The sequence below is a fragment of the Amphiura filiformis genome, chromosome 2, assembly GCF_039555335.1.
Source record: "Amphiura filiformis chromosome 2, Afil_fr2py, whole genome shotgun sequence".
Taxonomy (NCBI): Eukaryota; Metazoa; Echinodermata; class Ophiuroidea; order Amphilepidida; family Amphiuridae; genus Amphiura; species Amphiura filiformis.
In genome coordinates this window covers 61933161-61956898 of record NC_092629.1, presented here as the reverse complement: position 1 = coordinate 61956898, position 23738 = coordinate 61933161, and the positions used below count along the sequence as shown (strand labels likewise).

Genomic DNA, 23738 nt, shown 5'->3' with positions numbered 1-23738 from the left:
TCTAATCAGGGCCCTGAATCACGGTAGTCTAATCAGGGCCCTGAATCACGGTAGTCTAATCAGGGCCCTGAATCACGGTAGTCTAATCAGGGCCCTGAATCACGGTAGTCTAATCAGGGCCCTGAATCACGGTAGTCTAATCAGGGCCCTGAATCACGGTAGTCTAATCAGGGCCCTGAATCACGGTAGTCTAATCAGGGCCCTGAATCACGGTAGTCTAATCAGGGCCCTGAATCACGGTAGTCTAATCAGGGCCCTGAATCACGGTAGTCTAATCAGGGCCCTGAATCACGGTAGTCTAATCAGGGCCCTGAATCACGGTAGTCTAATCAGGGCCCTGAATCACGGTAGTCTAATCAGGGCCCTGAATCACGGTAGTCTAATCAGGGCCCTGAATTACGGTAGTCTAATCAGGGCCCTGAATCACGGTAGTCTAATCAGGGCCCTGAATCACGGTAGTCTAATCAGGGCCCTGAATCACGGTAGTCTAATCAGGGCCCTGAATCACGGTAGTCTAATCAGGGCCCTGAATCACGGTAGTCTAATCAGGGCCCTGAATCACGGTAGTCTAATCAGGGCCCTGAATCACGGTAGTCTAATCAGGGCCCTGAATCACGGTAGTCTAATCAGGGCCCTGAATCACGGTAGTCTAATCAGGGCCCTGAATCACGGTAGTCTAATCAGGGCCCTGAATCACGGTAGTCTAATCAGGGCCCTGAATTACGGTAGTCTAATCAGGGCCCTGAATCACGGTAGTCTAATCAGGGCCCTGAATCACGGTAGTCTAATCAGGGCCCTGAATCACGGTAGTCTAATCAGGGCCCTGAATCACGGTAGTCTAATCAGGGCCCTGAATCACGGTAGTCTAATCAGGGTATTACCCGATATATCGTATGGTCCACGACGTTCATGACAGGCAAGCGTCATCAATGACGGTTCCCGTTGTATTTTGGTATATCAAAGTGTGTTTTCTGAGGGTATTTGTCTCATTTTTGGAAGTTACTTTGTACCCTCAACCTGCGCTCAGTGATCAGCTAGCTTTCTGTAAATGTAAAAGAGTGATATTTCAATCTTTTCTGTACACTGATCCCGGACACTGATTCAGTGTTCACTCCGATGGAGTGACATTCACTCTTTTGATAGTGAATTGCACTCCTTATTCACTTTTTCCAGAGTGAACTCAACTTATTTCATTTCATTCTAGTGATCACTGTACGCAAACTGTTTTCCATTCTTTTACAATAGAGAGTATCTTATGTAACTTTGATATTGTGTTGCTTTGAAGAAGGGCAATTGATCTATATTCGAAATTTTAGATTATTTTATCTGCATGTTTGGCTGTTTTGTTCATTGTAGGTTTGTCATTTGCACAGTGATTTCATCACTTGTTTCACCACTCACTGGCTTGTACCTGCCCAGTGCAGTTCATTTTTGTATTGTGTTTTGGATGTTGTAGATCCTTGTTATTTTGCGGGTTTTATAAATTATTCTATGGGCTTTGGAATTGGTCCGTTTTGACCATCGCACTGTACTTACGTTCGTGCCCACATTTGTTACTTGCCCCTTCTGCATCTGTGTTTATTTCACTCGTTTTCCGTTTCAACTTGGAATTGCTCTTTCTTTCAGTTAAGACCAATTAAAATATTCCTGTTTATTGTATTCCTGTTATTTAGAAGCTTTTTTCAAGTTAAATTAACCACACAATAATAATTGGCTTCTCAGTTGTATAGTGATTTCGTATTCCAGTGCAGTGTATTGAATTACTTGACTCTTGTGCAGGCATTTACACTTCTGTGGGTTTTGGATTTGGTAAGTTTTGGCCATCGAACTGTACCTATATGGTTGAATCCAACCAAAAGTGTCCACGGGCCAAAAATAAAAGTCCAAAATAAAAATGCCTCCACAATTTTTTCCTTTTGCCCATTGATTGATGGCGTGTTGGCCTTATAGGAACCAAAAGTGCCATCACTAATCTTGAAAAATAAATCCAGGACGTTTGATAGTAAATGTGACATCAAAACCCAATGTTACCTACGAATACCACTAGGATGCGTTCACTATCGCAATAATAATCAACCTAAAACAAATGGAATATTCCCATTAACACTTTTTTCGTGTAATGTAGACCACGGGGTGTCAGGAAAATGCTAACTCAACCAGAAAATATTTGTTTTTATTTTTATAACGCGATCAATATGATCTTAGTCAATTTATGCTAGTTTATTTTTTAAAATGAAGTTTAGGTCAGTTTCTGTATTTTATTTATCAAATGAGTATGAATCAATTTACATATTGTATAAGAAAGAGTAGGATGTCTGTTTTCAGGAATATTAGGAATTATACGCATATACCTAACGCTTTACAAAATGATAGGTGAAGAAACCCGGGTATTCGTAGGTAACATGAGCAATTTAACAATATCTATGTTAAGTTTAGAGGTTCAAAGTTTGATATTATGATAATGAATGAATAAAATAGTAGTTTTTAGATCTCTTTTAGATGGTACGTCCAAATGAATAAGTGCTTTTACCTTAGATCAAAAATTTTTGATGCTTTTAGCAAGATTTTGAACACTTCATTTTGATATACAAGTAGTTAAACAGCAAATTTACATAATAAATAATTGTTGAATGAATCCGTATATGGGTAATAATATTGTCCGGGGGTACCGCTTAAAGTTTTTGACAATTAAATTCCATTGGTAGGGACACTTCATTACACATGTCATGTATTATGCTGTATTCGTAAGTAACATTTCAGTATTTGTAGGTAAGAATTAGACTGTTGGTGGATATCGCAATCAAATCTTCATTTTATAAAGCACTTTGAATGTATTATTTTCTTTATGTGCGTTTATTGATACTTGAGACCCTATCATGTATATTTAATGTCGGTTCACAGTGGTTGAAAGAGGATTGAAGTAAGAAACAAAGGCACTAAAGTGACTTTAATTTGCTTAATTGCACACAAATCGCTTAAAACCGTTATTGCAGACTTGTGAAGTCCATCTTAGAGTCAGTTACGTCTTGTGGCCTTTCGTTTGAGAGCAACTATAATTAGCTTTATACTAGGGTCCACCACTGTGTTGTCTAGATCATGAGACAATGAGAAAAGTCGTTTTTGTCCATGGTATTCGTAGGTAAACTTAGCAAAAACGTCAAAAGTTACCTTCGAATAAACCAATTTGGACACAAATTACTCAGAACCCAGAAGGTTGGTAAACGTTTAAAATGAAACGCACATGACAGCTGACAAATCCAAGTATTTATCCCTTCTAATCTTCTTCGAATCTGATTTTTCTTTCAAATGAGCAGACCGTCGTCTATTTCAGTACATATTTTTCAACAATTAAGCCGTATTCAGTTTTGCATGGTGGGCATGTATGTGAATTCGCAACTTTCATTGACATATGATTTGATAGCAAACATACGGGCCTTCGTTGTGTACCAATATGGGCATTTGCATGAATGGCGGTGTTTCACAATACTGTCATGATGTCAACTTGTATTCGTAGGTAACATTCGGTTACCGAAATTTACCTACGAATACTTGCTTTTATTGTTGACATCTCAGAAATATTTAAACGCAGGCTATTGAAACTTGGTAGAAATAAAGAGTGTATTACCCTGCACCTATTGCTTAACTATTGTTTACTATTCTCTCAGTTTGTGGAAATGACACAGCTTTTAACATGTATTCGGAGGTAATGCATATTTTTTACCAAACCTACCTTTGTGCCATTTAGAATTTCTGGCAGTTAAACACAATAATAAAGATGTCCGAATGCAATGCATTTCAGTATTGGACATATCAAAGCTTGTATCAATTGCTCATTTATTAGTGATTTCCATTTTTAAAGATATATCTAGTGCTATGAAAAATTGTATTCGCAGGTAATGTAAAAAATACCACTCAAAAATTATCACAAAAAATTCATAATTATGTACAAATATGTGAAAAATTGAACAGGCAATCTTTGAATACACACCTTTCAGGAAATCAATTTAGATTCAATCCAATGACTTCTTTTCATAACTGATTTAGATGTTTTTAAAAATACTTTAAGAAATATTTTGAAAAAATGGGTAAAAATAGCATGTTTTGGGGTCTATGTGTCTAAGTATTTCACAGAAGGGGGTCTTATTATATATGACGCGAAGCATATGATCAAGGCGAATAAACACAATACAAAAACGAATGCCAATTGATTAATACTTTTAAGTTATGGCCCTGAACATGCCGTGTACACTTTTCGTTGGATTCGACCATATATGTGTCTGCATGTGTTACTTGTATCCCCTGCACTGCTAGAACACAAGGCAAACATTTACCCATTCAGGGAGTTGCTCATCCAGACGATCGTAAACATCATCAAAATTCAGATTTTGGTACCTTTGTCATTGTCATAGATGTGCTAACATAGCCTGCGAGTGGTTCAGCCGAAAGCCATGTATTTAAGACAAAATAAGACATTTTACATGAATCTGTAATTTAGATACTGACAGTATCTAAATTAGCTACATTTATTTGAATGAGGCTTCAACTTCGTCGGTACTGCTGTTTTCTTTGTTTTTTGCCAAATTTGTCATTTCAAAAATACCAAATGACAATTTGAATGACTTAATATCCTTCACTTTTAAGCGATTTATAAACAGTTTTAATTTTTTACACTTGCGCTGGGATCACTGAATGGTTCTTTAAGTTGGATAAAAGTACCATTTTACCAAACTTGATAAAAATTAACAAGCCCATAATAATAAAGGTATTGTTTTTAGCCGATGTCGTGCGCCCCATATTACATGGGCGTCATCATTAGTTGTTTTACCCCAAAATTAATGACGTCGCCCGTGTTATATGAAACAATAGATACACGACAGCGGCCTTTATTCTCATTCTTAAATATTTGTCTTCAATTCAAATAAAAAATGTCATAAGTATACCAAATTTTATCAAAAATAAAATTACTTTACAAGGAATCACGCGTATTACGTCGACCCGCACGCGCTGAACCGTGTTTTATTATGTCATATCACACGGCTAAGAAGTGTTTACGTACCCAATTGATATAAAATTGGATCGATTGATGTCATATTTAATTTATTGGCAGAGCTTTGAGTTTTAAAATAATTTTAAAACTCATAGCGAGACCAAGAAATATTGGGCGTAAATTATTCAATTTAATCATTATTAAGTTTCGGATCCAAAATTGTCAACACACTTGGATTCATCAAACATAATAATGGGGGAAATGTTATCCAACATTTGGGTAAATTACAGAAAATGTTGGGTAAAATGTCTTACCCAGCGGTTTTTAGCCAATGTTCTAAGTCTAACAGTGATGTATTCATGTCTAAAGTTTACTTGTAACCCAACGTCAAGTCAGTATATCTTGCTTTTTCTTTCAGCATATTCAGTTTTAAGACCAATCAGTTACTTTTTATTCTGTACAATTGATTGCTATTAAATTATTATGCCCATGCATTTATAGTAAATCAGTTTGTATTCTCACAATCCCATGATATATCTGATCATGTTTAAAAGATAAATTACTGTTTGGTGTAATCATGCTAATATAATTACAGCACAGTGCATGTCATCACTTGGTGAATGAATTATGCATTGGGTTTATATTTCAGTTGAAATCCGTACACCCCTACACACTCTTAAAACGATCTAATACCTACTGATTTAATTATATTGACTTTACCGTAATATGTCAACTTTCTGGCTTTCCAACAATTTAGTAATTTTTCTAATTTTTTCAATGTTGGTTCCCAATTGAGTTGCTCTACTTTTTTTTTTTAACCAAAATATATTCCAAGGCATTTTACTGGATCTTCCGTCCATTTGATCTCTTTATTTAAACCAGATGGTTTGTTTTTGCCCAGCCATATAGCTTCTGTTTTTTTCTTGTTCATTATAACACCAGATACAGAACTACATCTTTCTATTTCTTTCATGACATTGTTTGCAGAAACCATGTCATTAACAAAAACCGTAGTGTCGTCAGCTAATTGGACAATTTTCTAATATATGTTGACATATATTCATCAGCCCTAATAAATAACAATAACAATATATGATGTACAGTTAATATTCAAATATTTTTTATACATTAGATATGCTTCAGTTTTTACACAAAAAATATTTCATTGAAAACCCACCCACTCGGCGATTTCATAAAGGTAACCACGCTTCCCTAGCATGTGTAATAAATTAGCATTAATTTTTTTCTTATTTTAGCAGCATTCTAGAAACTCTGGCGTACGGCAATGACTGCTGTATCCGTGTTCTATAAGCTGTATATCCTATCAGCGACTGCTTTCTTTTTTTAAGGATTTTCAAAAGAAGTACCTGCATGTACAACCATGACTGTTTCAAAATAGCCCGCCAAAGTCATGCAGATAACACCGAGGTCATGCATTGAATTGGTTTGAATGAGGAACACTACGGGAAGCCTTTTGTTAGAAGTCACACATGAGTAACGTGGATAACCTCTATTGAATCACTATCATAGTTAAGCGCTCCACAGACTCCGAGTATTGTACGTACAATATTGTATGCAACATATCTACGTTATTTAATCTATTGCCATTCTATTTCCAGTAATGTTTAAGTTCTAACGAATGTTTGATGACGAAAAATCGATAATATGTTACATGTAATATTTAGTAGAAATATATTATCGATTTTACGTCATCAAACATTCGTTAGAACTTAAACATTACTGGAAATAGAATGGCAATAGATTAAACAACGTAGATATGTTGCATACAATATTGTACGTACAATAAAAAGTCTGAATACTGCTTTAGTAATAAATTATATACAGTAACTCGATTCCAAACTACATTATATGCGCACCTGTAGTATTCCACTCAGTGTGATATCTACTGAAGATACTCTAGCTGTCACGTCATGGCATGCTATTTGCCGCATGACAGATGTCATTATCCGTGACGGTCTGAATAATGTAAGGTATCCGTGTTAAGAGCTGTTAAGACAACGTTATTCTAATTATAAAAGATCGATTTTAATATGAGACTCATTATACGCCCCTTTGTATTTCAATTACACTATAATCATCAGTTCACGGTAAGATGTTTTCTATAACGTAATTCATTATTGTGTCACTACATTGTGACAGTTTCATGAGACACCTTCGCTCTGCACATGCATATAATGACAGTACGATTTTGACTTGCTTGATCTCCAAAGACCCTTGTACCTCCTCCGATCGAGTCATCCTCTTCTATTCAAGTCTGCCTAGCCTAGCACTGGCTTCTGTGTTATGCTATACACCTATCCGACTTCGCCATTACTGCGGTGTCCCCGATGTAAAACTGCGGTGTCCCGAGGTCGGGGGTTCCATCCATTATTTATTGTGTGCTATACAGAATTGTACCCGGAATTGTACACAACAGTGATATTCAATACACAATCATGAGTATTGAATTACGAATTAAATCTCCCGCTCTGGTACATCTGTGTTGCCGTCAATAGAGGGCCAAATACAGTAAACGCTTCTCGGATTGGTGTATACGCTCGGTGCTCGCTCCGATCGCTATTCGAGAGGCGTCGCGGTTTGTGGAACGGGGCTAGTTCTAAGTCTGCCATGCACAGTGACATCGCCCCGATATCTTCATAGTAGAAATCGCCATGGTAGGTTGAATCCACAGCCACCTATGACCATTTTATTCGGACCTTATGAGATGCATATTATTAGCGAAGTGACTTGACTAGGCTACTGACAATCCGGGGTAATTGATTTCTCGCTCTGTGAGCAAGCTTGTATACGACATTGCGGTCAATGGTTATACTCTCTCCACTTGAGTGAGTGCCGCTATAGCCTGCTGCGCGCTGTAGTCCATATAGGACCAACGCAATATAAAATTGAGAGTTTTGGTCAAATTTTGACTTCAAAGCGCACGGCCAATTTTCAAAGCGCACGCTAACGACTATAATATCTGTTCAACACGTATTTTCAAGTGTATGAGACCACATCTGGTTTCTTGAGAAAAATTCATTTACGGGAGATATTCATCATTTTGTAACCCAGTATCCGAAGATTTTCGTCTGATATCAAAATCGTGCATAGCAATTCACGTGTATGGATCCCGTGTATTCATTTTAATGTCTCTGCTGCACCAAATAATTATTAGCCAGGCGATGTCGGTGTGCCATGGTGGGTTGGTGGCAGGGGCGTAGCAAAAGCCTCGGGGCCCATGGACAAGAAACAGAGCGGGGCCCTTTTATCTTAGCAGGGCCGGATTTAGGTCTACCAGAGGGCCCCAAAATTGCCCTGTGCGTGTTCCTTTTAGCCCAACAATACCATGTTTTGGACCAAAATATGGAAAATCGCACAATTTTGCGCGCTTCGTGCATATCATACATAGCAAAATTCACCTTCATTTTGGGCTAAAATTGTCTGAAATTGAAAATTATTTCGCGCGCAAATTAATATCCTTGTATAAGATCGGGACAAAATATGCTTATCTCGTTCTAAGCCTGCTCTAATTTGCCATGCTTCTGCCAAAACTGTCGATCTTATAGTAGGCTCCACATGCCTTCCTCACGGTGAGTTTGGGGCCTCCACATTTTGGCCTTGCCCAGGTAAATTCGGCCCTGCCTTTTAGCAACTCTTTAATCAATGCTTATTTCATTTTCTCTTTTGCTTGGGGCCCTGAACCCTCGGGGCCCATGGACTTCGTCCACCCCGTCCCCCCGCTTGCTACTCGCCTGGTTGGTGGCAGTACGATCACGATAGATTATGTATACCTGGGTATTCCAATTATCAGTTCGAAAACAAACACTGAAAATAGCTTTTGAATTGTATTGTAAATTTATTTTATGAATGTCTAGATTTCAGAATTGTCCGATACCCATGGCTTTTCACATTACCATGCTCATATTCCATTGTTCAAAGCACTTAAGGGCTGGGGTAGCGACGTTGACACAGTATTTTTGTGGGATCTGAGAGCAGATCAGACACATCAAATTGCATTCTTAATATGAAGAATGTCCTTCTGATATGAAATAATTTTGATTTTTTGAAATTGGCGATATAATACAAATTTTATGGCAAATTGTTAAAAATTGATATTTTTATCATTTAACAGTCCTCGAAGTCCGAAAATTAAATTCCTTTTGCAGACAGGTAACACACATGATTAGGAAAAATTTCCAACCGGGTTTGCTAAAAATCACCACTGCCGGTAGTAAATATGAATATTTTTTCCGAGCAGCTTATTTTGATACCTTTTGGGAAACTTTATTTATATCTTCAATACGGAAGGTCAAAATTTTCATATAATCGTCGCATATTCATCAATGCTAAATACACTTTAAGTACATAGCATTAGATTTATGAAGACTTACCTAGGTTTGGTGAAAATGTGCATTCTTCACATGACACACAGGGCCAAATACAGCCGGAACACGATTTGTAAATATAACAGCTGAATGCTGAGACGTTTGCTCCCCGTCACTTTCACACCCAACCATTTACACATCCTGTCACACCCATGTCACACCCGGCGCTTTCGCGTGTTAGTAGTAACTCATTTATACGGCAGCAAACACCGCTGGGAGTGGAATGTACAGCACGGGGTCAAAAATATCTCATAGCTGCTGCTCGCGTTTGTTTTGCTGTGCACACATTTGTCTTTTGTTCTCTTTAGGCCTACAAAAATATTGGTACAATATGGGATGTTAAAAGAATTTTGTTGGAACTATAAATAAGCCTATGCCTACCTGATAACAATTTATTTAAATTTGTGACAATATTTCTGTGTCAGAGTATCTTCTCTGATATAATACTCGTAATTATTTTTATAGGACTATCAATAACATTGTAAATAAGAAATCCGATTCAGAACTCATAATCGACCCAGGCCCCACAGCTGAAAGGCACCAAGCCGTGCAAAAAACAAATAACAATTATCACAGTTGGCTCAGTGATGGTCTCTCGTAGAACACTATAGGCCCCAGACTAAAATTGTGTTAAAAGTAATGTAGGCATATTTTGCACTTTCACTCTATACCTAGCAGTGAACACTCTTTCAAGTGCACATTTCGCTATATGGTGCTATATGGATATTAGGCTATGGGACTGTAGAATTAGTAGGAGCCTATATTAAACTAATTTAATATATTTCCTGGGAAACAGCCCTAATTTATAATTTAAAATCTTTATTAATGAAAACATACCTGCAATTTGAAATTAAGTGCAGAAAGATTTTAACAAAAATAAATATAATTATAATGCTATGGAACTGAAACAGATTTAATTTCCACATTATTATTTAGAATTAGAAACGATATCACTAACGCTTTAATTTCAGACATATGAATTATTTTTCATGAAAATGCAACGTGACATCAATGGTCTATGCAACGCGTGTGTATTAAATAAACTGAAGTTATGTGCATCGTATATATCATTAGGCCTATATCCACAGACCGCAGTTAGTCCGTGCACATCGTGCATTAGGCCTATGTTTATGAATATCAATTTTCTTCAGTCGAAGCACATTCCCGGAGCACATTATACATGTAGGCCTACCGGACATATAATCAAACCGGAGATCACCGTCAGCATAATAGGTCTGCCACTTGTTTATTAGTACACACCTGGGCCGGGCTGTAAGCAATCGATCATGCCGCTACCCGCAGTATAAAAAGGGGTGAAAAGCACATTGAATGGGAGTGAAATTGCGAAGGTGTGCATAGGTGCGAAGGTCCGCATAGACTGCACGGTGTAACTAGGAGTTACCAAAAATAGAGCGTGCAGTGCAAATTGAGTTCACGGGGTCACGTCGGAAAACTTGGATTTATTTATTTATTTATTTATTTTATAATTTGAAACACTATATGCACTTTATCTCACTTTATAGATAGTTAATATATTATTTACTGATATAATACGGTACTTCTATTTGATTTGGCATCGTAAATTGCTGGATTTTCGATCAAACAGTATTGATCACTTTTGCTAAGATAATTGTATAATTAAATCACTCTCAATTCAGCATGTCGGTGTATAGTCATAGTGTAGTGGTTTGATCGCTTGCATATTGATGGAAGAGTCACTGGTTCGATTCCCACCTGCGGCTAGTTGAAAATAATAAATAATTCATCTTTTTTGAATTACGAAAAGGAAAAAATATATTGTAAATCAAGATGTATGATCACTTTTTTAGTAGGCATGTCCACTAAAAATTGAAGTACTTTTAAATTGATTCAGACCTAACTTATTGGCTGGGAATTATTGAAAGAAACATTTTGGCGTTTAAATAATTTTAAGGACATTTCATTCCAGAGATATGGCCTTTCGAGTGTCACGGTTTTATATAGGGCTGCTAGAACATGTTAAAAAGTTTAAGTCCAAAATGGAATACTAACAGAAAGTACAATTTTAAGGTGCTTTTTCTTAATGTATTGATTAACTACCGTTATCTGGAACATTATATTTGCTTATAACCACATGAAATAAGATCATCCTGAAAATTTAAACGATTTTGTTGACATACAACAAAAAATATAAGAACTCAAAACCCATGGTTTGTTTGGTGGAACCTCACGTATGATCATAGATGGCTGCCATGGAAAATATCTCCATAGAGGAGCTGAACAAAAAGTGCCTTTTTTCAAATGAATAGCGGCAGTCTTAAACATTGTTCAATCTTTTAAGGTCAGCACATTTTATCTTCAAAAATGATTATATTTCATCAAGATATAAATTTGGTAACATTAATCACTACCAATTTTGAGAAATTTGCTCCAACTCAAAGATTATCTTTACTACATTGAGCAATACACTGTGTATGCATGGAAGCCATGATGTAGCATATCTAAAATGGACACGGTGGTGAGAAGTGCATAGTTTGAGATGGGTTTCGGCAGGCTTAAAAATTCTTTAATTTCTTAACATCCTGTACATTTGGTCTTCAAAAATAGTTAAATTTTATGAGTATGTAAGTTTGCTTGTCTGAATCAATCCAAATTCGGAGATAATTGCGTTTCAACACATGATGCACAGAATGGTGTCACTTCAACCTGTTGTAGTTCTCATCTCATTAAATTTTTCTTTAAAAAAAGTTGATCTCTTCATACAGGAAGGTCCTCTCTATTTACTGACCAATCAGGAAAAAGTTAATGTTAATGTTTTCTGGTGGAATCAGGAATTTCTTGAAACACCCTGATATACATCCTACATTTGGATCAGAACAAGTATGTACGCCATTTAACAGGCCTGGGATTTCCTGTATCGATCAGTTTCTCCATAGAGAATACATGTGTGAGTCACACAGTAAATGAGAAATCGTTCTAGTGATAACTGTATTGACAGTGGGCATCCCTACTTTTAGTTCATACTCTTCTGTGGCTATTCCGTTTAAAGACAACCCTCCCTCTGGAATCTACCGGCGGATGGGTACATTCCACTGCCCTTAAAGCAATAATAATTATGTGATTTGCATAAAGAATAAATTCTTATTTAAATGTTTAGTTGTCACGGAACACATTGTCCCATTTTAATTTCGAGCCAAACGAATAAGGTAAAACGAAGAAAATTGCTATTTCATCTTCAATGCGTGTATTAGCTCGCCGATCGTAATGTACACGTGCTATTGAGCGGAGATTCACGCAGTTAGGACGTATAAATAAGACGTAAGACGAATAGCAACATGCCCACACAGTTAAAACGTCACTGATTCAATAATACATGTATGTACACATGAGCTCACATGCACGAGACGTGTTAGCCATTACTCGATCAGCGAACTCAGAATAAAACCGTAGTAGATAATAATATTTAAAATAACATTTTTAATATAAAAACCTCAATTTTACTGTAATTAAAGCACTTCAGGTTTAGTCTTTCACGTGGTATTTTAGTACACCATTGGACATTACAATCATGCAAAAAGTAAAAATTACGAGAAAAATAGAGGGCGTCGCGCGCTGTGGAGCAATGTTGTGACTTTAACCTGCTGTGCTCCGAGAAGTCGATAACAGGTTAATGAAAACACGATCCAAGGCTCATAATGTTTACCTTCGTGTATTTCAATTATACTATCATTATGGGTTAGTAGTGTGCTAGCTATCTACTGTAGATGCATCTAAACCATCAGTCACACTCATTGCCAGTAACGATCTGATCATTTTGTTCCAATTATGCTAATTGAATTGAAGTCATCACCATAGTAATCCTGTACTAACCTGTAACTATATGCTGCAGATAGCTGTTGACATTACCGTGTATCAGTGACGCTGCAACAAGTCTATCCTCCCGTGGAAGAACGATGTATCTACAACAATATTACAAAGAAGATACATCATTCTTCCATCATGGGAGGGCAGAATTACCCATGATAATTTATTAGATCGTGATAAGGGTTCTTTTCCTAATCTGCTACTAATGTAATTGATGTACTTTCACTAGTAATCGCATAATGCATAGGGTATGGTTCAATTTCACTATCACTACGCTACCTGTCAAAGGATGGGACAAAGTTCAACTCCATTTTAAAGAAGTTTGACCCGATAGTCAGCTTCACCCCCTATCAAAACTGTGATTTCAAAAGAAAGCTCACATTTTTCTCATCGCCCAGTAAAATGAACACCCGATATGTTCCGTTTAGACGGTGCGAACAAAAACACAATATAACTTTAAAATAATATTATATTCATCAAATTAGCCTCTTTCGTGCTATATCTCCTATAGTAATCTGCAAGAAGTACATACAAGACTAAGTAGCAATTAAGGTGACCAACATCATAATTATTTATTATGGTATATATCTACTGAAGATAGCATAATATATATTTGTTTCTTATTCATCGCGTTACCTTGTCTACTATTTGTGCATGTGCTAAAAGAAGTCTCGATATCAATGTGATAAAAGTACCCATATGTTATCTTCTGAAGATAGCAATAAAATATCCTATTATACTAGTCCCAATAGCAAGGTGAGCAATACTAATGAAATTCTCCATGCATATTGTATCTTCGGAAGATATAAGATACATTCGTTTCTTATTCATCAATGTATTTATTTTCGTCATGATCTGCTATTAGTCATATAATGTCTGTAAAAAGTACATAATTTGTCTCGATAGTAAGGTGACCATCATGAGGTGACCAACATTATAAAATTATGTTATCTACTGAAGATAACATATATAGCTTAGCCTATGTAGGATATGTGTGTTTCTTATTGTCAAGTTATAAGCATGGCTAGCTCGTGCTGTATCTCCTATGCCTGCAATGAGTACATTTACTAGTCTAAATAGTAAGCTGACCATGGTGCACGACCAACATGGAATTATTTTTTAAGTCATCTATATTGTGTGAAGATAGCATATTAGATACATTCGTACATTATTATATCATCAAGTTACACCGACCCGACCACTACCACTGGCCGTATATACTCTCCTATATGTTATCTACTGAAGATATACAACATAAGATGAATTCGTTGTTTTTACCGTGTTTACGTTACCGGAGTTGTATGGTACTTGGCCAATACATGTCAAACAGAAGTACATGTACTACTCAATAGCAAGTTATATCACAGTCACCTGTTGAATTCAGCAACCAAAACCACTGCATTTTATTTCTCAACATACATTCATTGCATTTAAATAATTCTTGTTTCACATGCTTACCTTTTCTGTTCTAGGTTGCCATATATCCAAACCATAATCCTGTTTAGACCCTGTAGGTTGCTTTATAGGCGATGCCATATTGAATAAATTAATTTGATGAATTCCTTTAGTTAAGATGGATCGGTTACACGATATTTTTAATCCTGTTTAATGTCAACGGATATGGTATTAATCGCATCAGGTGTAATATATCGTTAGTATAGCTCGCTTCGACTCGTCGCCTCTGGCGATAGCACCGCTGAATTTACCACGATGTATACATCCTTGGCATTTCAGTCGCTATTATCGTCAATAAAACTCTCAATCCAAGAACAACAACGGAAATTATAGTACAGGCTACAAAAACACCACACAGTATAGCAATAATAATCACAGTATTCCAATTGTAATGTGTCTTGCAACTTGGTTGTTCACTCCGTCAATAAGTCAGCGCAGTTTTGTTACGCGTGTAGTTGCCAACAATACGTTGCTTTTATTATGTAAGGCGTTGCCCATGTATCTCAACACGATCAGTGAAATGTTTTCTCTCTCCAGGTAGCTCTAAACAGCATGCAGCACCTCGAAACTCTCGCATATGTTATTTCCCTATTCTTAGCTCGCTCAAGCCACCTTATTTATCACCAAAACATCATCGTCATTATTATATCCATAACACTCATCAAAATAGGTATTTAATTCAAATCCTATATTACGAGCTCTCTCCAACGTGAATCACCTGTTTCGTGAGTGGAGCCTTTCAACTCAGGTGTGTTATCGGGGGCACCTCTGGTCATTACCCATTGCATACCCGTCGCCTATATGCATCAATACTTCTTATGTCTATGTATATAATATTTATTATCACCACAAGAAATCATGTGCCGTCACTCTCTTATCTTACACATCAGTGACAGCTAAAAAACAGTATTCATTATATTACGCTCAAAAGCTATGCAGCAATAGAGCAGACCTCGATAAAGAGAGCCATGCCATGTCATTAAGATGTTTTTGGAAGACCCCGGATGCCGTATTTTAGCGTGTGTGAAGGGAATACCACGATTTTTAGTGATATGTAGGTACGTGCTGCTAATGCACTCATCAATATAAATTATTAAACGTACCCTGTTCCGAGTCCGCTGATAAATTGACTTTAAAGTAGCACAAACCGGCAAGATGAATTTTAAACTATATATATTAATAAATGCCACGTGGTAATTTAACAAGTAACCACGTTTGTTTTGTTTCATACGATGTGGTTAACACCAATGTGATCATTGTAAGGCCGTGTAAAATTAATATTTTGGTTCTCGTCCCTCCCTCCTCAATTTCTGGGATTTGTCAGATTTTTTTTTTTTTTTTTTTATAGATTTTTCAATTTTTTAAGACTTTGGAATGATTTATGAAATCTTCATACATATAAATAAGTTTATTAGAGAACAAGCATCACTTCCTAGTCTTTTTGTGGTACTCTAGGGGGTTATATCAGAATCTCACATTCGAAAAAAAAAAAAAAAAAAAAAGGGCCTCATCGTTTCCTCGAGCACTGTTGGAGAAGACCGAAAACTACTGACAATGCTAATTTTACATCGAAAAAAAAAAAAAAACAAAACAAAAACACCTCCCTCCCTCATCAATTCATGAAAATCCTCTGGACGAGAACCAAAACATTAATTTTATACGGCCTAAAGATAACGTAGCACCATTTGTAGGGGTCACGTTGTAGGCCTAGTGAAAAAAGATGACGTTAATTTGTGTGCTATCTTCAGTAGATAGCACACATACGCTGAAACTGTGAAAGCGGATATTTATTGTGCCGAGTCGAGAAAGTTGACATAATATTTATTATTTTATATATTATAACCTTCAGAAGATAGCACAAATTTCTGAAAGCGGAAATACATTATGCGATGTAGATTTGCACATGATAATGTGCTATGCTGCACTATCTTCAGTAGATAGTTCATGTTGTCGTGAAATTCAAATTGCATAAGTATATGTTATTGTTCAGTTATCTTCGGAACCATCTTCTCCGTTATAACGCAGATACTATACCTATAATTATGATTACTCATTTGTATCATTGTGTTGTTCTTATAAAACAAATAATTCATTCTATACATAGTTCATATTCATGATTTCATGGGTCAAGTGTACAGTCATATGTAGTCATATAGCTATACCATGCAGTTATAGCTTATACCATGCATGCAGTCATACACAGATTTTAGGCAAAATCGTATAATTATATTAAAATCAGTCTCTGCAAGTATTTTACTATTTTTTTAAACATCCTGATAAAATAAACGTATTCCTATATTTATACTACAACACTGTATTATAACACTATAAGATACTACAGCACTACGACACTGTATTATAACGCTATACCGCAACACTATAATTATAACATAATTACTACACACTGTTTAATAACACTATACGATACTACAACACTACAGCACTGTATTACAACACTATGCGATACTGCAACACTGTATTATAACACTATACGATACTACAACACTGTATTACAACACTATGCGATACTGCAACACTGTATTATAACACTATACGATACTACAACACTACAACACTGTATTATAACACTATGCGATACTGCAACACTGTTTTATAACGCTATGCGATACTGCAACACTGTATTATAACACTATGCGATACTGCAACACTACAACACTGTATTATAACACTATGCGATACTGCAACACTGTATTATAACATTATACGATACTACAACACTACAACACTGTATTACAACACTATGCGATACTGCAACACTGTATTATAACACTATGCGATACTGCAACACTGTATTATAACACTATGCGATACTGCAACACTACAACACTGTATTATAACACTATGCGATACTGTAACACTTTATTTTAACACTATACGATACTACAACACTGTATTATAACACTATGCGATACTGCAACACTACAACGCTGTATTAGGAGAGTGCATGGCGGAGTGCATGGCGGAGAGGGAAAAAATCGGACTCTTCGCAGGCCTGGGAATCATTTCGTAAGTTGCGTAATCGATTGAAGAATTTAATTCAGGATAAGTACAATGATTATATTGACAGTTTAGGTGCTACCATCTCTGATAATCCCAAGAGATTTTGGTCTTATTTCAAATCCAATACACAATCCCGCACTTTGCCACAGGTGATCAAGGGTGATCAATGTACTGCATCAGAAGCCAGTGATAAAGCGCAATTGTTCAATTCATATTTTTATTCTGTGTTTTCAAAACCCAGGGATGATATTGAATTACCTGATATCCCTATGTTTCAACACCAGTTACTTGGTAGTATTGTGATGTGCCCTGAGTAATTTGATTTAATTTAATTATTTAACTTTGTTTACAAGCTGAAAGTATTTCATGAGATGGGAAACCCCCTTGTACGTGCAAGACAATGGTGTGGAAAGTCATTTTGGTATTCCCCCAAATTATTGTAAACAAAGTCAGATCTATGTTTGGAACTTGGAAATCCCCAGTTCAGTATATTGCACCATAGTCAGAAAAAAAACCCAGGAAGTGATGTAATGTGAAAGGTGAATGTGTATAATTAATATTGGGAAATCCCAAGATTGCAGCAATGTTGTGAAAATGTGATTGAAGTAATGGTTTATTAATAGATGATGGTTCTTTTGCGTGAGTACTGATATAAAAAGCTGGAGGCTTTTGTTGGGACTTTACAAAATGCCGTGGGAGATTGAGAAACTCCACATGTGTGTGATGGTCTTCGTGCTTCAAAAAAGAAGTACATTTTAACCAGTTTATATAGCCAATAATTGAGCTAATTTTAATACAGCAACGAAGAAGACAGCGAGCACACAAAAGTGCTCTTCCTCATCAAAGGATTAAAAGTTCTTCTGTCAAATTGCTGGAGTTTGCTGGGTTTGTGAAGGCCACGCATCTGTCAAAAAACAGCGGAGCTGTGTTAAAGAAACCTGTTCCCTGGGAAAAGAGTGATTGGTGAAAGAAACACCATTTTTGGAGAAAGCAGCGCAAGGAGATATATTTGTGGAGATAGCAGCGCAAAGGAGATTGGAGGAAGCATCATCATTTTCGTATGAGGATTTTATACGCAAGGATTTATAAATGCAAGAGTACTATGGACTTCGCTGATTTTCGCAGGACAAGTGAATAAGGATATATTACATCAGTCGTCCAGAACATTGCAAGAACTCTAGAATCACCAACAAGAAGACCGCTGGTTAAGTACCGATAGAGTAAAACTGATTGTGTGATTTTAGTGTATATTGTTGTTATATGTACCAAGCATACTTTGTTTTCAATTAAAGACTTAGATTATGTTAGCTTAATCAAACAGTGTATTTGTGTTGTGCATTCGTGTGAGTTCGGGTAAAAGGTGATTTTGGCCTTGAGTCAAGTACGACTCGTAACAAAAATTGGGGGCTCGTCCGGGATATACACTGTAAAAAAAAAAAAAAAGTTGACATTAATTTACTGAGTCTTAAAAGTGAAAGTACAGTATGGCAGAGTTTAAAGCAGAAGAGTTTCTTGAAACTATAGATTGAGAGAAGTTTGATAAGTTGAAGAAACCTGATTTATTAGCGTTTGCAAAATACTATGAATTGGATGTAAAGCAAGCCAACAGAAAACAAATAATCAAAAATGCCTTAATTGATGTTTTGGTTGATGAAGAGTATTTTGAAGAATCCATTTTGGACAAGAGAAAAGAGGTCAAAACTGAAATCGGGGATGCAGTAAAGTTGAAAGAACTAGAAGTTCAGGTGGAAATGGAAAAAATGAAAATGCAAATGCAGTTGGACATGCAAAAGCTAGATATGGAAAATAAAGAAAAACAACAGAAACTAGAAATGGAAGAAAAAGCACGCTAAGAAAAGATGGCGCTTGAGCACCACAAATTAGAAATGGAAGAAAAGGAAAAACAAATGGAAGCACATTTGAAAGAAAAAGAAATTGAGTTTGAACAAGAGAAGCAGTGGCGTAACTCCTATGGGCTCTGGGGGCGTGCCCCCGGGCACCCGGGCTAAGGGGCACCCAAGCCTGGATAGCCTTTGACACGATAGTACTTTGTTATAGGAAAGAAGTGGAAACCTTTACCCACCATACATTGAATTACTCTTCATTTGGGTGCCCCTTCAACACAAAATTGTTCGCGCGCTTCGCGCGCATTGCAACATGTAAATTGTCATTTTAAAGACCTAAATTCAACTTGATTAAATACCAAATTAGTGGTATTTATGCACATTTTAGCGCGCCTGCACGCACGCAATTGTTTTAGGAACAGGGGGTATTTTGTATTCTTGCCCTGGGCGCCATATGCTACGTCACTGCAGCTAGTGACGAGTGTGCAAAGTAAAGACATTAGAGAATATGAAAACATTTTGTTTTATTAACATGAACTGCATTGAAACATGATATAAATTTAATCTGAAGTTATTCGGTAGGTCTATGGCTTTCAATACTAAAATTGATTAGCTCTGCACCATGTTGGTCAGGGGCACCCAAACTACTTTCGCCCCCGGGCACCCTGACCCAAAGTTACGCCACTGAAGAGAAGTTAGCAAAACTAGGTGACAAATACTCATCAAGTTTCTCCTCAAAGTCAAAGTCAGGTTTTGATGTTACAAAGTACGTAAAGCTTGTGCCTAAATTCAAAGAAAAAGAAGTTGACGAGTACTTTCAACATTTTGAAAAGGTAGCTACAAATTTGAAATGGCCTAAAGAGCATTGGACCCTACTTTTGCAAAGTAGTTTTGTGGGGAAGGCCAGGAAACTTACTCAGCTCTACCAATAGAGAAGTGTAATAATTATGAAGAAGTCAAACAGGCAGTTCTCAAGGCCTATGAACTGGTGCCTGAAGCATACAGACAAAAGTTCAGAGATTCAAGAAAGCAAGCAGATCAAACCCATGTAGAATTTGCTTGAGTAAAAGAACAAATGTTTGACAGGTGGCTTGGGTCAAAAGAAGTCAAAGATGATTTCGGCCAACTTAAGCAATTAGTTCTTATAGAAGAGTTCAAGAAATGTGTCCACGTTGACATTAAAACCCATTTGGATGAAAGCGCTAGCAAAATTAAGACGCTAAATGAGGCGGCGACAATGGCGGACGACTATGGCTTAACTCACAAATTGAATGGGAGTAGATTTGGTCATAACAGAAGTTATTCAAACAGGTTCAGCCATAATCAACCTAGAACAAATCATGGTGGTACACAAGAAGGGAGATCTCAGTCTAATTCACAGCATAGTGCTGGTGGTAGAGGGACCCCAGGGAGTTCAGGTAACAAAGCAAAATTTGGGATTGAATTTAAATCCAAAGTAACTTGTACTCATTGCAAGAGACCAGGGCATACGATGACCCAGTGTTATTTCTTGAAAGGCAGACAAGACGCACAAAAACAGCAGCAAACTGCTAGTAATACTGTGGGATGTGCAGTGTCACTTGAGTCAAAGAAAAAGTCAGTCAAATCAAGAAACAAGAATTCCCACAAAAGGGAGGTGAGACAGACAAGGTGTGTGAAGAATTTGAACCATTTGTGTTAGAGGTGTAGTATCACTTGGTGAGAATGGTAGTCCAAAGCCCATTAAGATTGTGCGAGATACGTGTTGTGCACGGTCTATGATTCTGGAAGGAACTTTGCCCTTTAATGAGGACAGTTCAGCTGGTGATGCTTTGATCCAGGGTATTGGGATGGAAATACTTAATGTACCTCTCCACAAAGTTAACTTGACATCTGACTTGGTTTCTGGTCCTGTAACCATAGGAGTTAGACATGAATTACCAGTCAAGGGAGTGTCCATGTTGCTAGGAAATGATTTGGCAGGGGGAAGGTTTTCCTGACCCAATAGTCACAGATAAGCCCTGTATACAGGATGATAATAGTGAGGAAAAGGAGATATTTCCTGCATGTGCAGTGACTATAGTGAGAGCTTTAACTAAGTTCTTCACATTTGTGGGGCTCCCCAAGTCTATACAGTCAGATCAAGGATCAAACTTTACTTCTGGAGTATTTCAGCAGGTCATGTATCAATTAGGTATAGAACAGTATACCTCAAGTGCTTACCATCCAGAATCACAAGGTGCACTAGAAAGGTTCCACCAAACTTTGAAAAACATGATCAGAACATACTGTTTGGAATTTCAGAGGGACTGGGATGAGGGAGTACACTTGTTGTTGTTTGCTGCTAGGGAAGCTGTTCAGGAAACTTTGGGATTTAGTCCTTTTGAGTTAGTGTTTGGACACACAGTGCGCGGGCCCTTAAAGTTGTTGAAAGAAAAGTGGCTCAATGAGAAATCAGATATCAATTTATTGGATTATGTCTCCAATTTTAAGCATAGGCTTAACACAGTAACTGATATCGCCAAAGAAAACTTGAAACAGGGTCAAGCCAAAATGAAACAGTGGTATGATAAACATGCCAAAGAGAGAGTGTTCAAACCAGGTGACAAAGTTCTAGTACTGTTTCCAATTCCAGGACACCCATTACAAGCCAGATATCATGGCCCATGTGAGGTAGAGTCAAAAGTGGGTGAAGTAGATTATATTATCAAGACTCCTGGTAGACGCAAGAGCAGGCAGTTATGCCACATAAATATGCTAAAAGAGTATGTTGAAAGAAGTGACAGTGGCATTTCAAAACCTGTGTGTACAGTAAAACATGCTGATAATGCAGACAAACATGCCGATGTAGACAGAATCGCCAATGCAGACAAGAGTAAAGATGACAATTCTGATGTCACATTTGACCAGGATAAAGAGCTGGAGCACAAAGAGTATAATGTAAAATTGAACAATTCTGATGTGCTCACTAATTTGGACTCAAAGTTAGGTCATCTTTCTCAAGATCAACAAAGTCAAATTGCAAATTTGATTCACAAATTTGACAATATACTTCCTGATACACCAAGTAGAACAAATGCTGCATTTCATGATGTAGATGTTGGTGATATAAAACCAATCAAGCAGCATCCTTACAGAGTCAATCCATTGAAAATGGAACATCTCAAAAATGAGATCAATTATATGCTAGACAATGATATCATAGAACCAAGTAGTAGTGAATGGAGTTCACCGTGTATACTTGTTCCCAAGCCTGATGGTTCATACCGATTGGTCGCAGACATGAGAGCTGCAAATGTTCATTCAAAGACAGACTCGTACCCAATTCCAAGAATTGATGATTGCATAGACAAAATTGGGAATGCAAAATTTGTTAGCAAATTTGATCTTTTGAAAGGGTACTGGCAGGTTCCACTCACAGACCGTGCCAAAGAGATTTCTGCTTTTTGTACACCATTTGGTCTTTACCAGTACAAAGTTATGCCATTCGGTTTGAAAAACGCCCCAGCAACATTTCAGAGAATGGTGAACCAAATTGTGGCAGACATAGAGGGATGTGAAGCGTATGTAGATGATTTGATTGTTTACAGTCAAACTTGGGAACAACACATGGAACAACTCCATCAATTGTTTGAGAAGCTGTCTGAAGTACAGTTGACAGTCAATCTGGTAAAAGTGAGTTTTGCCATGCCACAGTCACATACTTAGGATATGTTGTAGGTCAAGGTCAGGTGAAGCCTATCAAAGCCAAAGTTGAAGCAATTGAGCAATACCCCACACCTGTAAACAAGAAGGCACTCATGAGATTTCTAGGAATGGTTGGCTATTATAGAAAGTTCTGCCCAAACTTTTCAGAGATAGCAAGTCCTTTGACTGATTTGTTGAAGAAAGATGCAAAATTCATTTGGTCAGAACAGTGTGAAAATGCTTTTACAAAGTCAAATCGATACTCATGAGTTCACCAGTACTTACTGCACCTGATTTTCAGAAGCAGTTCAAGTTGACTGTTGATGCCAGTGACATAGGCTGTGGAGGTGTTGTGATGCAAGAGGGTGAAGATCAAATTGACCACCCTATTTGTTACTTTTCAAGGAAGTTCAACAAGCACCAGAGAAATTACTCCACAATTGAGAAGGAGTGTCTAGCATTGCTATTAGCATTGCTACATTTCGATGTGTATTTGGGTACCACAGTATACCCTGTGCTTGTTTTCACAGATCACAA

The 23738-nt window shown here is 37.1% G+C and overlaps 1 protein-coding gene across 2 annotated transcripts in view; it reads right to left on the bottom strand.

The window, feature by feature from the left end:
• LOC140146501 (GTP-binding protein Di-Ras2-like) overlaps positions 1 to 15427 on the bottom strand; it is a 186229-nt gene extending 170802 nt beyond the window's left edge. For both annotated transcript variants that reach the window (XR_011858254.1, XM_072168370.1), the window contains exon 1: positions 14674 to 15427. Coding sequence is in view for 1 of the 2 variants with exons in the window: in XM_072168370.1 (XP_072024471.1) it covers positions 14674 to 14751 (78 nt within the window). In the remaining variant the exon portion in view is untranslated. The remainder of the gene's footprint in view (positions 1 to 14673) is intronic.
• Positions 15428 to 23738: the final 8311 nt, after the last annotated feature.